The sequence below is a fragment of the Sorghum bicolor genome, chromosome 1, assembly GCF_000003195.3.
Source record: "Sorghum bicolor cultivar BTx623 chromosome 1, Sorghum_bicolor_NCBIv3, whole genome shotgun sequence".
Taxonomy (NCBI): domain Eukaryota; kingdom Viridiplantae; phylum Streptophyta; class Magnoliopsida; order Poales; family Poaceae; genus Sorghum; species Sorghum bicolor.
The window spans coordinates 63801968-63819144 of NC_012870.2; the positions used below are offsets into that span (position 1 = coordinate 63801968).

The following is a 17177-nucleotide window of genomic DNA, read 5'->3' on the forward strand; positions in this document are numbered from 1 at the left end:
TATAGCTTTGATTGATTCAATTCAGTAGCAGCCCAAGCATAGCATCAGAGCAGCCGCAGCATAAGATAAAAACGATGCTGTAACGATAGAGAGAGAAATACGAGGCATCGATTTATTTGCCATTGCCCATTGCATGGTGCGATGCTCAAAGAATATATTCCAGCCCCGATGTTTTTGCAGATGCGTCTCGATGCTTGAAGCATGCCGCAGTCTTCAAAGAGTCTTCCAAATAGCCGAGCATATCACTGTAATCCCCAGTCCCCAAAATAAAGACATCTTTTACGATTCCACGGGATCCAATATTGATTCATATTTACAATGCATATGTCAGAAGCACCACAACAACTTGCAACAACAGACTAAACCACTAACACATTTTCAAAACGAGTAATTGTTTCACTTTGTTCGCAAAAGTAGCTGGAACCCTGCCATTTCCTCTTCAACAAGTTGTCTATTGTGAGAATGTGTAGGGGGGAAGAGAATTGGTGGAATAATTGTGGATTGCTGAGCCTCATGGTCACAGATTATACAATTAAGGCAAGTCAGCTAGGTTTACATGAGTCTAATCTTCTATATCTAAAAGATATCTCATACTCTGACAAAATGGCTTCATTGCTATGAACTAGCTAGAGGAAGATTAATGGTCATATATAGTTTTTTTGGCAAAAAAGGGGAATACGTACAATAGATGTTTCATTTCACAAATCAAATTATCGTCACAAATCAAATTAGCATGTATAAGTACATATACATAGTCACGTGCATGCGCGTAAGATTTCTTAGTCAGCTAGCTGTGCAGCAGTGCAAGTGGACTGTACATTCTGTATTCTTTTTCAAAGGGTACACTCTGTGTGTTGGACTGTACATGCACTCTGCTCTTTTTGAAAGAGTAGTTAATTATTAAGTCGTAGTCATGGAGTACTTGTCCTTGTGTCCCTCCCCATTGGCCCGGAACTGATTAATAATTATAGGACAGACTAATTAAGTTCAGGCATCATAGAATATACCAAGATCTTCCCTGACAGGAACATAAACAACTTAAAATGAAGTATATATATTCTAAAATTATGTTGTTCGAAAGGTCAAAGGAGAACTAGATCATGACTAAGACAGAGCTGTGTGCTTCCATAAGCTACTTGATCTATAGCTGCTTTCTCTATAAAATATAAGGTATAAATATAATTTTGGCAATCTCAATATACAACTTCTAGGGCAAGTTTTGCTTTTCATCTATCAGAATACCATAAGAAATGCTTCGATCGTGAAACAATATTGTTCCATATGTTGAGGAAAGACCATTGTAATAAATGCTTCAAGCCTTAGCTCACGTTGATTGTCAACTAAACTGTAAAAAGAAATGAAGCTACCTCCAAGTGTATATATTTGTGTGATACCATATTTACATGATCTTGTTATTAAGAGAAGAAAAATATTTTGAGGCGTGCAATAAATATATCTCGGGACCGTCGTACCTGTCAGGCATTATGCATCTGATTAGGACATCCCCAACGACAACTAACTACTTGGTTAGCTATTTTGATATGGACAAAGAAAAAGTAGGAGAGAGAGCATCACTAGCGTTGAGTAAATAGTCTATTTATTTCACGTAGTCCAAGAATCTGATAGAGGAACATGTTAGTATAATAGTATGTATAAAAATAAATATGTATAAAATAGTCTTTGTTTTTGTCTTTCATCTCCACGTCAACTAACTACATATAGCTTTAGCACCATTGCGGACGCCCTTACAAAATTTAATTTGGTCCACAACGTAGCACCAGTATTATTATATAGAAGCATTTCCCAACAGCCATGCATTAGCCGGTGTAATCCGGCCTATATATAGCTCGGCCCTCATGAGGATTCAGTGCACCAACGACCAGGAACATAAGCTTACATCTCTCGTTCACATTTCTTCTCCTTGTAGTGCATAGGTTCTCTAGACGTAGCTGTAAGCTATACATCAGTGCATATCAAGAGAGAAATGGCACTTAACAAGAAGAACACTAACAATACTTGCACCAGTGTACTACTTCTGCTTTCTCTGGTTATATTCTCTCAATTCTTGGCTTCTCATGGGAGGCCTTTGCCCACTGGTAGCTACATAACCACTGCTGCAGCAGTGCATGGGAGAAACTTGTTATCGCATGGTAGTGGATCTGTGCCCAAGGGGATGCTGGAGGGAACCGTGTCTCCATCATCAGAGATCCATGGTGACAACGGGAGCATGGTCGGCGCCGATGATGTCCGTCCCTCCAATCCAGGGCACAGCCCAGGCATCGGGCATGCCTTCATCAACGAGAAAGGGACCGGGAGGAAGCTCTAAGTTGTGTGCAGCAGCAACCGGCGGCATGCCGTTGTTATCGCATGTATGTCAGTATGTATGTGTGTTGCACCATTTTTTTTTGTTGTTCTGGGGCTTTCTCTATTTTATTTGTATCATTTTTTTCATTCTTTTTGGGGTTCGATCATTTCGTGTCAATTGATGTGTCTTTTCAGCTCTCTGTAAACCTATCTTTGAATTGATTGTTCGATTGAATTTCTGCAATCTATTTTTTGCTACTTTATTTCCTTATGAAAAATTAAACCAGCTGCCTTCAATCTTTACAATGGAAGAGTGAATATATATACAAATAAAAAAACTTAAAGGATTCGGTACAAGCTTATTTGATTTATTACTAGATAGCCGTAACGCTGTAGTGCATGTGCCTAGCTAGATTCACTGAACGTGGACAGCTAGCACTTGGATGTGTAGCCCGAATCTGCCCATCAAGTTCAGCATGTGAGCGATGCATGTGTTAGCAGCTACTACCTCCTCCCTACTAGTCTACTTTGCATGCATGGACGAGAGCGGTGCTGCGAATGATAGGACTCAAAGGCCAACATTTCTAAGTGAAAGGATGGCAAGCTAGCAGCGCGTTGGCTTGCATTCGTAGCCCAGTATTTTCTTAGAGCATCTTCAAGGGACTTTGCAAATGAATTTTGTATTTGGTGTTGTTTGCACAGTCACAAACTCATTTGCAAAGTCTAAAAATAGTCCAACTTCAAAGGACTTTGTATTTAGACTTGGCAAACCCAAAGTGTGGACCCCACCCCTGATTTTTTTTCACCAATCGCGCCCACACATTTTTTTTCCCTTCGCGCCATTTTGACGTACGTCGTGCGTGCTAGTCGCCGCCCAGGCCAGGTCGCCGCAAGTTGCCGCCTAGCCCAGGTCTTCGCGCCAGTCGCCGCCCAGCCCAGGCCGCGTTCGTCGTTCGTCGCCGTCGTCGTTCGCGTCAGTTCGGCTCCATCCACCTCCGTCCTCCTCCGAGGGAAGTCCACCTCCGTTCCCGCGTCGTGGCCGCGTACGTCGTCGTTCGTGGACGCTCGCGAGTCTCCGTGGTCGCGCCTCCGCCAGTTCGGTGCGTCGTCGTGAAGACACAGGGATGACACAGACGGCAGGGAGGGCAGACGGACCTAGAGAAATCACACGGGGTGGGGGAGGACCGGGGGACGGAGTCCGACGTGGATGCAAAGTCTAAACCTCTATGTGCAAAGTTAACCAAATTGCAAACCTTATTTACAAAACCATTGGAGGGGTATTTTCTACTATTTTTTGCAAATAGGGCAATACAAAGTTTATTTGCAAAGCCCTTGGAGATGCTCTAGCAACGGTTGGCTGTATTCAAAGTATAGAACTATAGTACTACCATGGCTACCTATAGCTAGATGGCGAGAATTTCCGAAGGCAGTTTTTTTTTTTGCTTTTAAGGGTATGTGCTCTAAGTATATAGACCACTAGATACTTCTCACTGCAAATCCAAAGGTCCATTGTGCTAAGGGCACATGGGCATATTTTACTTTCATGAGAATTTCCTTCTAAATCCTATGAGAATTCTATTGTTTTACGTGGAAATATAGTGTTTGATAAATTTATTTAACGGTCACCACAAAACCTATATGCGTCACTGACGTCAACCTTAGAGATGTTGAATATAAACTTATTGAATTTGGATGCATCATATATAGGTGTTTGTTGAAACCAGCCCCAACTAGGTTTACACAAAAAAAAAGCATTGAAAAGGAACAATGGTGGGATCCATCTATTGGTCCCTGCTGCTGAACATATAATCTATGCCAGTTGTTCAGTGTGGGTTTGCTCACTTCCGTTGCTAGCTATATATACTCCCCGAGCGTATTGCACAACATATGATGCTACGCTTTAGCCCAAAAGAACTACTACTATATACAGTCGCAGGGTCTGAGTTCTTATCATTAATTTGCCCTAACTAACATCTAATAAGATTGTTAACTAATGGTTAAAGTGATGTTTTTGGTGCCTGCCAGAGTCTTCTAGACAGATATGATGTTTTATCATACTAAAATGGTACGGTCTGACAAATATAAATTATCTGAAGGGACGCGCGCACACTCATGTCTTGACTACCTCATGAATTTTTCTAGAGCCATATCGACTATTATGTCTTGGTTTTATATTGTATTGGGATACAAAAGAGACAGTGAAACATTTTTGGTTTCACGTGAAAATGGTATTGCAAAAACACATGCATCGTCACTCACATGCATGGTGGCGATGTCTCTCGATGGTGGATCAAGGATGAAGGCACCTGGGTGGCTGGATTATTGGAGCCGCCAGCTCCTGTCTTATGCCACCACCATGCATGCTCGCTATACATAATTTGTGTGAAATTTACCTTCTTAGATTAGCCTAGAATAGTTAATAGATTGTTGACTCGAGGTTGTAAACTCTTTAATTATGGGTTAAAGAGCAAGTTGGAGCACACTAGAAAAAATCATATATATATATATATATATATATATATATATATATATATATATATATATATATATATATATATATATATATATATATATATATATATATATATATATATATATATATATATATATATATATATATATATATATATATATATATATATATATATAGAAGATGAGAGTAACTACACGTACGTGTAAAAAGGAATTTCTATATATATATATATAGAGGTGTGTACATTTTGTTAGAATTAGTTTATGTTTTTCTTTCTAAAACCATGCGTATTTTCCTAGAACTAGTTCATGGCGGGTTTTTTAATGATATAGTTTTATTTGAGCCACAGCCCACAGAATTAATTAATTAAGATTTTAATCAGGCAACAAATTCACTTCTCTTAGACATTGGAGACCTTTGAGGCACACGTACGTCTAGAGGCACCACCGGAGCTGACGATGGCGGAGGTGCGGCGCGCGAGCCTTGTCCTCCTCTCCTCCGAGAGCTGCCTTGCGATCCCAGCGAGCGCATCAGCGTTGCTTCCTTCCCCAGGCACCGGTTCGTACCTCCCTGTCTCCACGTTGACCCTGGACACCCGCTGCGCCAGCATCCGCTCCCCGATCCCGACGAGCGTCCGCATGTTCTCCGGCGTCGCCGCGTCCACGGTGGCCGCGGCGCCGTGCAGCGAGTTGTCCTGGATGCGCAGGTAGTCGCCGTCGCTGTGGAGCGACTGGAACATCGCGGCGACGTGGATGTCCACCAGGTCCGAGCTCGCCGCCATGAAGATGTCGATGATGGGGGCCATGCCGTTGTTCCGGATCCACCGGCAGATGCCCCACCGCGAGCACTGCCGCGCCGTGTACAGGCCCTGCTCCGACGTCGACCCCGTCCCGATGGACAGCACCAGGAACTTGCGGCAGTTCCACGGCTTCACTGGGTACAGCTCCTCGGCCTTCTCCTTGCTGGCAAGCATCTTCTTGGTGATCTGCGTCATCGCAACCATCGTCTACGCATGTGCAAGTGCAATGCAATCGGCCGGCGGCAACGACGTGCCTAAGCAACAATTAGCATCGATCTTCTGGACAATGGATATGGAATTGCGTTCGTTCGTTTTCAGTTAATTAATTACCGGATTGTTGGCGGCGACACCGCCGTCGATGAGGTTGTACTCGCGTTCCTTGCCACTGCCGGCGTCCTTGGTCTGGAAGTAGTGCGCCGGGAGGTAGGTCGGCGCGGCGGACGTGCCGATGCACACGTCGGAGAGCAGCGCGTTCTTCAGAGGCATGCTCTTGGCCTGCAAATTAAACATGTTCAGTAGGCATGCAGCCATGTGCAATAATGTACAGCTGATTGATTATTCATGACGACGGCGGCCGGCGGCGTACGTACGTCGTAGGTGGAGAAGATGATGGGCTGCAGCAGCCTGACGTCGAAGGTAGGGATGATGACGTTGGTGAGCGTGTCGCTCACCCTCGTCTCGCCGAGCATGCTCATGATCAGGTTACGGAGGCACTTGCCGTTGTACCTTGGCTTCCTCAGCGCGGACATGGCGGCCGCAAGCCTGCTGCTCCTACACATCACATGCATGCATGCATGCATGATCGATCAATAATGCGAGGCCAACAATGGCGGCCGGCCGGGATGATCGGACTCACTTTTGAGGGAAGATGCGAGGGCAATTCTCCATGTAGAATTGGTTGATGTCCTTGGCAGCGTAGAGAGGCCGCCTGTCCTTGCCGGGCGCGGTGAGCATGGCGGTGATGAGCCCGCCGGTGCTCGTCCCGGCGATGTAGTCGAAGTAGTCCGCGAGCCTAACCTCCGGCCCGTCCAGCTCCTGCAGCCGGGCCTCGAGGAAGGCAAGGATGGTTCCGGGGATGAGACCACGGATGCCGCCGCCGTCCACCGTCAGCACCGTCACCCTCTGCCCCAGCACGACGGGCTCGCCGACCACGCTCCCGGCCATCGCCTTCGTGCTGCAGGCGTTGCATGGACGCCGCGAAGAGTAGTAGGTCGCCATTGCCGCCTTCGATCAAGCACACACTCGCGGTTGATCGATCAAATGAGCTACCTACTTACTCGTCGAGGCCACGAATGAAGAAAGATTATTCAGATCGATCCAACAATTAAGATGATCGTCGAGCTCTGGTATTGTTTGGACGAACGCGATAAATTTTCAATCGATTGCGGGTGTACGTGTGACTAGTGATGAGCTGAGGAGGAGGAGGCAACGACAGATGGTGGCTTGTGTATATAGGCACTGCGTAAGTGCTGCTGCTGGCCTGCTGCTGCCCCATTTTTGGAGTGACACACAGGAACTGGCGCGTACTGTTGCATGCAACCACTACTAAAACGGTGTTTCATTCCACTAGGGGTTCTCCACTTTTTGATGATCCTTTTTTACTAAATATAAGGAGAGATGGGAAAATTCAACGCAAGGGATGAAGGGAAGATATTTGTCCAGCGCATCTCACTTTGGAGCCGTCCATATACTCTATTTATTTGAAGAAATAAATCATGCTGAGTCTAGTTACAATGCAAAGACCCTAAAGCACTTGGTTTATTGCAAATCTAGGAGATGTAGCCTGTTTGCCACCACTCAGCTTCACTAAAGCTGTTTTTTACTTGCTTCAACTCGAAGAATAGCTCAATTGGTGAAGTTCAAACCGTTTTCGTGATCCGTTTGACAAAATAGCTTCACATTGTAGACGAAAGGAAGAAAATGACTATAACGTCAATTTTAAGTTTTAGAGAAATTTTTGGTGTAAGAATCATGGAATTAGGAGTTGGAATGAAGGAGATATATATGGATTTTCATATGCTTATTAGTAAAGGCGAAAGGATTTTGAAAAAAAAAATATTGCTGGAATTTTGGTGAATGTCAAAGATGTGAGAAAAGCTCAGGTACGTTCTAGAGTGGGTATTAGTATTTATAGGATGTTTTTGGGAATTTTCTGGAAAAGGGTAAATTAAAAAAGCTTTACACAGTGACTCGCCTTGACGGAAGATGCCGTCCAGCGTCGCTCCAGCCAATGGACACTGAACCCATGACGGGTGCGGGGGCTGCGGGCACGCGCTGAACCGAGCCGAGCGGGACGCTACCGGGCTGTCAACGGGCTGAGTGGGCTGTTGGCCGGCCTAGGAAAGAATAAGAAGGGGAGACGGGCCGAACTGGTGTCGGGCCGGCGCACACATATAAGAGGAGGTGGGCTTCCAACGGGCCCAGAGGAGAAAGGAAGGCTCGGCCCGCGCAGGAAAATAAAGGAGAAGGTGGCTGGCGGGCTGGGCTTAAGAAGGAGAAGGTGAAGGGTTTGAGCCCGAGATGGTACTACGTAATAGAGAAGGAAAATAATTTTCTCTTTTATGGGAGGGGATATATATAGTACTCCGTATAGCAGGGGTTTGGGAAATTGATAGAAATATTTTTTGTGACACAAATGAATCCTAGAAAGCACATAAAACTCAAAAATGCATTCGGTCAAAGTATTCATGCAAGCTTTGAAAAACATTTTCGAAAATGGTTTTTTAGATAAACAAGTAGAATAAACGAATTTAGATTTGTCATAGAATTTTTTTAAAAAGTTCTATTTTCTTTTTGCGGTGTTTAGCATGAGAAAAAAACACAAGGTATTGTAGCAGGCTATGTTTCTGCCTCTAGAAAGATTTACGTGGCGGCTGGATACCTAGCCATTGAAATCGATGATAATATGGTCACGCGTGTTTGGTATGTGTAGTGGACGACTTGCGTGTCATGTACTATAAATATTGTTAATACGGCCAGTGTATGGAGAATAATCTTGAAAGGATCAAGATGCCCAAGAGGGGGGTGAATTGGGCTTCTCTTAAAAATTTAAGCAACCTATAAGCTCCAATTCAACCCCTTGTGCCTAGTGAGACTTAGAGAGCTACCGAATAAAAAGTTTTGCAACCTAGTTCCAATCCTATTCTAGCATGGCAGTTCTAAGAATGTAAAAACACAAAGTAAATGCTAGAAAGTAAAGGAGTAGTGGAAGAAAATGCTCGGCGATGTTTTGCCGAGGTATCGGAGAGTCGCCACTCTCCACTAGTCCTCGTTGGAGCACCCGCGCAAGGGTCTTGCTCCCCCTTGGTCCGCGCAAGGACCAAGTGCTCTCTACGGGCTGATTCTTCGACACTCCGTCGCGGTGAATCGCCCAAAACCGCTCACAAGCTTGACACGAGCCACCCACACGAACTTCGGGTGATCTTCGTGTCTCCAATCACCACGGAACCGTCTAGGTGATGGCGATCACCAAGAGTAACAAGCAAAGAACTCTCACTTGACCCAAACAAGGCACTAGAGAGTGGTGGATGCACACTTGACTCTTGGAACTCACTAGAGAAGGATTCTCACAAGAAATCACTCCAATCTCAATCCTCTCTAGGCTCTTGCAACTCTCTTGCTCCACAACAAGTTTCTCTGATGTTCAAATGGGCAAGAGAGCTCTCATGGACGAGGTGGAGAAGTATAAATACTATCCACGAAGTCCAAAGGTCGGCCAACCGTTTTCCACTGAAAACGGGGTCACCGGACGCACATTATGTTGCACCGGACGCACTGCACCGAGCGTCCGGTGCTGCATAACGGCTAACTGTACTTCGCTCTGACAGGTCACCGGACGCTAACTCTCAGCGTCCGGTGCAGCGTCCGGTGCTAAGGGAAAACTTACATGCTCCCTGCGTATGGGACCGGACGCTACCCTGTGCGTCCGGTGCTAGCGTCCGGTGTTCTGGGGAACTTTGCAAGCTCCCTGGGTAAGGGACCGGACGCTGCCCGGTGCGTCCGGTGCCAGCGTCCGGTGCCTAACCCTAAGCACCAACCTGTTCCAACGGCCAAGGACCTCACCGGACGCACTCACAGAGCGTCCGGTGCAGCGTCCGGTGCCCCTTTGGGCACCCAAACTTCGTCGAAACGTGAACGCTCCAACACGAAGTTTGTTCCTCTCGATCTAAGGACTATCTCTGAGCTACCTAGTGCTAGGTTTACCAAGTGTGCACCACACCTAAACCTAAAGCCTTGCCTAAGTCAAGCTAGTAGATCAAAGCCCCTCTTAATAGTACGGTCAAAAGAGAACAAAGTCCTAAACTACTCTAAATGCCCTTCTTCACCATATGGCACTTAGACCTAGTCTAGTCTCGACGATGTCCATCCATCCTTTGAAAACCGAAACGATTTCCACTATTAAGTTGGCATGTACGTCCCTGTCCATCGAGTACTTATTTACCATGACCTTACCTATGACTTTGCCTCTGCAAAACACACGTTAGTCATAGTAACCAACAATGTCATTAATCACCGAAATCTCTTAAGGGCCTAGATGCTCTTTCAATCTCCCCCTTTTTGGTGATTGATGACAACCTCGAGTATGAAAAGAGTTGAGGTTTTCAAAGTGACTTGGTTTTAATAAGCATGATACAATAAGAACAAAGAAATAAGTCATGCTTATATCAACCAAATCAAATACCCTGCATCCAAATATGTGAGTGATATACAACAGGATAAGAACATAAGGCTCATAGATACATCGGAGTAGAAACGCGGAAGCAAAGATAATATGAGCCAAAACACATGACAATAGAATATCACATTAAGCACAAATCATGTCGCATAAGCCATAGTATCTCACACAAGTGCAATGCATAAAGGTAAACATGATGCATGATGAAGTAGCACACATGGAAAGTATCTCAAAAAAATAAACTCCTCCCTCTCTAGCTAGCTCCCCCTAACTCCCTAACTCTCTCATACACGCACTCTCTCCCCCTTTGGCATCAAGCGCCAAAAACCTAAGAAGACGGTGGAGGAGGCGGAGCTGTAGAGTCCCTCGGCGCGGCCACGTAACGAGCTGCATCATCTGAACTGTCGGCCGTCGAGGCGGAAGAGGTGGAGTGACCCTCTGAAACTGCAGGTGCTGGAGAAGCGGCCCGGGTCTGCTCTGGCGCTGTCACAGGCTGTGCTGGCTGCTCGAGTCCGGCTGACGAAGCTGGCACGGACTCGGTCGCTGTAGCTGTCGTAGCTGGTGCGGTAGAAGACGGTGCAAGCTGCTCGGACGACGCTACGGACGACGACAGAAGCTCTGTAGTGGTGACTGGCGCCGTAAAGACTGCAGGGGCCTGCAGAGGAGGAGGCGTAGGGTCACCAGTCAGAGCACTGTAGGTGAAGCTGAGGTGCGGATCTGTCTGTGAGTCCCACACAAGCTGTGACGCTGAAGCAGACTGAGGGGTGAAGCCTGAGCGGAGAGGGGTAAACTGCGGTACCTGCTCAAAGCCTGAAGAGATAGCACCCTGAGAGACCTGGTGCTGTGGCGTCGTGAACGGCTGACTCTGAGCGGGTAGCTGGAGCGGCTGCTGAGACGGGCTCTGAGTCTGAGGCACAGGAGTAGGGGGTCTGACTGACGACGTGCCGGGAAGCTGTATCTGCGGTAGCTGAATCCCGGAGGCGGCCATGAGAGCGGCCATCATCGCTGTCTGCTGGGCCTGGAAAGCAAGCTGCTGCTCCTGAAAGGTGAGAAGCTGACGCTGGAGCTCATCCTGCCTGGCCTGCATGGCTGCATTGATGGCAGCCTGATCCCTGTCGCGCCTCGCCTGCTCCTCAGCTGCACGGCGCTGATCTGCCCTCATACCCTCCAAGATAGCAAGCAGGGCAGGGTCTGAAGCACTCGAAGAACCACCTGCCTCGTGATCATGAGCTCTGGGAGGAAGGTCAGTTACTGGCGGCTGATAGTCATCATCGGAACTGTCTGAGGCGAAGTCAAACTCGCCCTCTGCCTCTGCATCTGCAAACGCGCCAATAGCTGTATCCTGCTGCTCCTCTGTCTCCGCAACTGTCGCTGTACTGCGGGTGCCCCTAGGAGAAGGTGGGGGCACCGGTCTACGTGGAGCACGAGGAGGAGGAGCACCTCTGAGGTCGTGGTGCGCTCTCAGCATCTGTCGGGGGTCGTAGTGGGGGAAGACGGTGTCGGACTCTGTCAACTCCCTCTGCAAGTGAGCTGGCAGGGGCAGTGGCCTACCACGGAGTATAAGTAGGGTGATCCAATGTGCGTAGGGCAACTGACGCCGGCCCCTGAAGCTCTCTGAAATGGTGTCCTCTATCTCTGAGACAATAAGATCCCACAAGTCAAACTCTGTCTGCGAGATCAGATGAGCGACAAGCCATTGCTGCATACGAGTGAAACCGTCTCTGTAGCCTGTCCTGGGAAGAAGAGTCTTCCTCAACACAAAGTCGAGGATCCTGGCTGGGCGTGTCAAGTCTGCCACTGTCCTGCTGGAGCCCTCCCCAAAAGGTGCACGGAAGCATGGAGCCACGAAGTCAACTGGTGGTATCTCACCACCGTGAGGACGACGAGGAGGATCCACGTTCCCGTAGCACAGCTGGTGAATCCTGGTGGGAGAGGCTTGCAGTCCAAGCACCTCTCTAGCCCTCTGAGCTGTCACTCTGTAGTCTGTCCCGGCCAGTGCGTAGTGGATATAGGTGTGATCTGGAGAAATCCACACTGACGCATAGAACTCTCTGACCCACTGCTCGCAATAAGTACCTGGAAGCGCTAGCAGCTCTGGGAGACCATGGAGGTAAGTAAAATACTGACGGATATCTGCCCCTACCACGTTCCCGAGAATCTCCAGGTCAATCACCCTGTGCTCTCTAAACTGTGACTGAGAGCGAACCAATGCCTCGTGAATGTCCTCCTGGACTATGGTGTAGAAGCGGGCACCGGCTCTGGGATCCCTGGCAGCTGGAAACCAAGTCGGAAAGGGAACGAACCGCAGCTGCTGGATCTCTCTGGCTGACACAAGGGTGAGATCCCTGTGAACCCTGACTGGCCTCTGGCGGGAAGCTGGAGTGCCTCTAGCCGGAGTGGCTCGAGCTGTGGGGGCGGACTGTCCCTGCGTACCAGTCCGGGAAGTGGCCTGAGTACGAGCACGCGTCGACCTCCTCAGTGGCAGCTCCTGCTCCTGTCCCTCTGCTGGACCCTCTGCCTGGGTCTCCGTCTCTGTGTCCGTACCCTCCTGAGCCGGATCCCTAACCACAAGTCTAACCCTCTGTCCTCCAATCGTCACGGTCCCTGGAGGGGATCCATGGAAAGCCTCTGCCTCAAGCACTGCACGCCTCTGACGTGGCGTGAGATCATCCCCGATCCTCAGAGAACCAGAACGACCACCCCTCTCGGCTGCCTCAGCTGCTGCTGCAACTGCCTCTGCGACCTCTGCATCTCTGTCACTGGCCTTGCGCTTCTTGGTGGCCAGCTTCTTTCCCTTGCCTTTCTCTGCCGCTGAGAAACGACGAGGAGGATCACCTCCACCATCGCCTCCTGGGGAACCTCCTGAGCCGGCTGTCGGTCCACTGACGTTCTTGGTACGAGCCATAGCAAATCAAGCGTCCGACAAGCAACTGACTGGCAATGGAGAACAATGTACTGCAGAGAATTGACAAGATAAGGTCTATATAAGCAATCGTATCTACTAGAGGTGAGATAAGCCTGTGGATCACAAGAATAGATAAGATACGGACGCGAACGACTTACGATCCACGGACGAGACGCGTTCCGGATGAAATCGCTCGATTGACAATCACCGGAGAACGCGAAACTTCTTCTCAAGGTGCTGCAACGCGGAGACAATCGAAATCGGAATCAAACCTAAATCAATGGTCTTAGACACATAAGATCAAACACCTTGAGAGAGTTGAAAACTCACCGAAACCCTAAGACTCGCGAGAAGACTTGAATCTGTGCGAGTAAGAGAATGGAGAAGACCTCGGGGCGGATCTGGGCGCTGGGGAGCGCCGGAATCCGCGCCGGAATCCGCCGAGGTCGCCGGCGGCGGCGGTGTTAGGGCACGGGGCGAGAGGCAAGGGCGCGGCTCGGCGAGATCGAAGGAGAAAGAAAGGAAGACGGTCGCGCGAAACCACTGGACGCGGGCTTTATGCGCCCGCCGCGGGGTCACCGGACGCTCTTAATGCGGCACCGGACGCGTCCGGTGACCACCGGACTCATGCGCAGGGAGGTTTGCATTTTGGCATCGCACCGGACGATGGGCACCGGACGCTGGCTTTAGCGTCCGGTGCTTCGGGTGACGCCTAGTGAGCACCGGACGCACCGCACCGGACGCTTAAGTGATACTGTTCCAGCGTCCGGTGAGTGCAGTCTGGCGCACTCACAGCACCGGACGCTCAGAGGCAGCGTCCGGTGCTCCTCTGAGCACTTTTTCAACTAAGCACCACGTCCGATTTTGACCCAACCAAGTTCCATCTTCAAAAGCACACAACTAAACACCAAATGGAACTGGTATGAGTGACATCTCTCAAACCCTCAAGTTTTCACAAATAATTAGCCATAGGCTTAGTAGATTTTTTAAGAAAATAGTTCGAGAAAATCACCAAGGAGCATCGTATGGCCATAAAGCTAGGGGTTTGATTCATAATGAGCTTGGAATGCTCCCCCTATCTATGGACGAACACAGCGGATGCTCAATAAATAACCGAAAAGAAAAGATCAACTAACAAGAATGCATATGAAATGAGTTGTAGTGCAATTCTTGAAAGTAAACTAATGCTTGTCAAGTTTGATCCAAGGTTAAGCTTTTTCACACACTCAAGGGGGTTATCTTAACCATGTTAGACAAGCCCTACATGCAAGTTGAATTTTTAGTTTTAACATGCATGATATGCAAAGCAAAAATTATTTACAAGATTCAACACACAACTTTTATCTTTTAGTGAAGTTAGACATGTCAAGTACATTAAGTTCATTTCTCAACATACAAAACCTAGCTTCATCTAGGGGTTTTGTGAAGATATCGGCTAATTGATTTTCCGTTCCCACATTCTCTAGGGATATGTCACCTTTAGCAACGTGATCCCTAAGGAAGTGGTGGCGGATGTCAATATGTTTTGTGCGGGTGTGTTGAACCGGGTTGTTTGCAAGTTTTACGGCACTTTCGTTGTCACACAACAAGGGTACTTTGTCTAGCACTACTCCATAGTCTAGCAAAGTTTGTTTCATATAAAGTATTTGTGCACAACAAGCACCGGCGGCTATGTATTCCGCCTCGGCCGTTGACAAGGCAACACTATTTTGTTTCTTTGACATCCAAGAGACAAGGGATCTACCTAGGAAGTGGCACCCTCCGGATGTGCTTTTTCTATCAATCCGGCACCCGGCATAATCCGAATCGGAATAGCCTACAAGTTGGAATCTTGCACCTTTGGGATACCACAAGCCTAGGCAAGGTGTGTATTTTAGATACCTAAGAATTCTCTTGACCGCAATCAAGTGAGATTCCATAGGCATTGCTTGATACCTAGCACACATACACACACTAAACATTATATCGGGCCTAGATGCGGTGAGGTAGAGTAGACTTCCTATCATGGAACGATAGAGAGTCTTGTCAATAGGGTTACCTCCCTCATCCAAGTCGAGATGCCCATTTGATGCCATGGGAGTCTTGATTGGCTTGCAATCCATCATCTTGAATCTCTTGAGAAGATCTTGAGTATACTTCTCTTGAGAGATAAAGACCCCTTCCTTCATTTGCTTAACTTGAAATCCTAGGAAGAAGGATAGCTCGCCAATCATGGACATCTCAAACTCCTTGGACATCAAATCACCAAATTCCTTGCAAAAATCTTCATTAGTAGATCCAAAAATAATATCATCAACATAAACTTGGCAAATGAAGATTTCCCCATTCATTTTCTTGGTGAAGAGTGTTGTGTCAACTTTCCCAATCTTGAAGCCCTTCTCAATGAGGAAGTCCCTAAGTCTCTCATACCAAGCTCTAGGAGCTTGCTTGAGACCATAGAGAGCCTTGGACAACCGGTAGACATGCTTGGGATACCTAGGGTCTTCAAAACCGGGGGGTTGCTCAACATAGACAAGCTCATTAATATACCCATTTAAAAAAGCACTTTTCACATCCATTTGAAATAACTTGATATCATGACTAGATGCATATGCAAGTAGGATACGGATTGCTTCAAGTCTTGCCACCGGTGCAAAGGTTTCACCGAAGTCAAGACCTTCCACTTGTGAAAAGCCTTTTGCCACAAGTCTTGCCTTGTTGCGCACCACTTTGCCTTGATCATCCTTCTTGTTGCGGAAGACCCACTTTGTTCCAATCACTCTTGCATCTTTGGGTCGCTCTTCAAGTGTCCATACTTGGTTGCGAGTGAAGTTATTCAACTCCTCTTGCATGGCCATGATCCAATCCGCATCACGAAGAGCTTCCTCTATAGTCTTTGGTTCATCTTCAAGAGACACAAAGGCGTGATGTTCAATAAATAAAGCATGTCTAGAACGAGTAGTTACACCACGTGATGGACTCCCGATGATGAGATCTTGAGAGTGATCTTGGAGGAGATGTGATGTTCTTCTTGGTGCCACTTGAGGAGTTGGTTGGGGAGCATCAACATCTTGTGCTTGTGCCACCGATTGCTCATGAGTGACTTGGGTGTCTTCATGAGCATCTCTCACATCCTTGTCTTCATCTTGTGGACCTTGTGAGGTGGATGGTCGCTCAATGATTTGTACATCATCATCATCTTCTTTTGGCTTGATGTCTCCCACCGGCATGTTCTTCATGGCATCCCTCAATGGTTCACCACCTACATCATCAAGATTATCACTTGCTCCTTGGGAGCCATTAGTTTCATCAAATTCAACATCAAATGTTTCTTCAACCATCTTTGTGGCATGGTTGAAAACTCTATATGCTTTGGACTTAGATGAATAGCCAACCAAGTAGCCAATGTCACATCTTCTTTGGAATTTTCCCAAGTGTTGGCGCTTCTTGTATATGTAGCACTTGCACCCAAACACTCTAAAGAATGAGACATCGGGCTTCTTCCCATTGAGCAACTCATATGGTGTCTTCTCTAGGAACTTGTGAGGAAAGAGCCGGTTTGATGCATAGCATGCGGTGTTGATTGCCTCGGCCCACATCTTCTCCGAAGTGTTGTACTCATCTAACATTGTTCTTGCCAAGGTGATCAATGTCCGGTTCTTTCTTTCTACAACCCCATTTTGTTGTGGTGTGTAAGTTGAGGAGAACTCATGCTTGATTCCCACTTCATCACAATACTCTTCAATGTTGGTGTTGTCAAACTCTTTGCCATTGTCACTTCTAATTTTCTTGATCTTCACATCAAATTGATTTTGGGCATTCTTTGCAAATTTCTTGAATATTGATGCAACTTCGGCCTTATCTTGCAAGAAGAATGTCCAAGTGTACCGTGAGTAATCATCAACTATGACCAAGCAATATTTGTTGCCTCCAAGACTAGCATATGTGGTTGGTCCGAACAAATCCATGTGAAGTAGCTCAAGCACTCTTGAAGTAGAGAGATAGGCTTTGGTTGGATGAGTATTTGCAACTTGTTTGCCCG

General features: G+C 47.3%; 1 protein-coding gene across 1 annotated transcript; it reads right to left on the reverse strand.

The window, feature by feature from the left end:
- LOC8080447 (patatin-like protein 1) lies at nt 5019–6988 on the reverse strand. Its single transcript, XM_002467705.2, has 4 exons — nt 6433–6988; nt 6167–6347; nt 5907–6071; nt 5019–5783 (listed from the first exon to the last, which is right to left on the reverse strand). Exons 1-4 carry the CDS (start codon nt 6792–6794, stop codon nt 5178–5180), a joined length of 1314 nt encoding a protein of 437 aa, XP_002467750.1. The 5' UTR covers nt 6795–6988; the 3' UTR covers nt 5019–5177.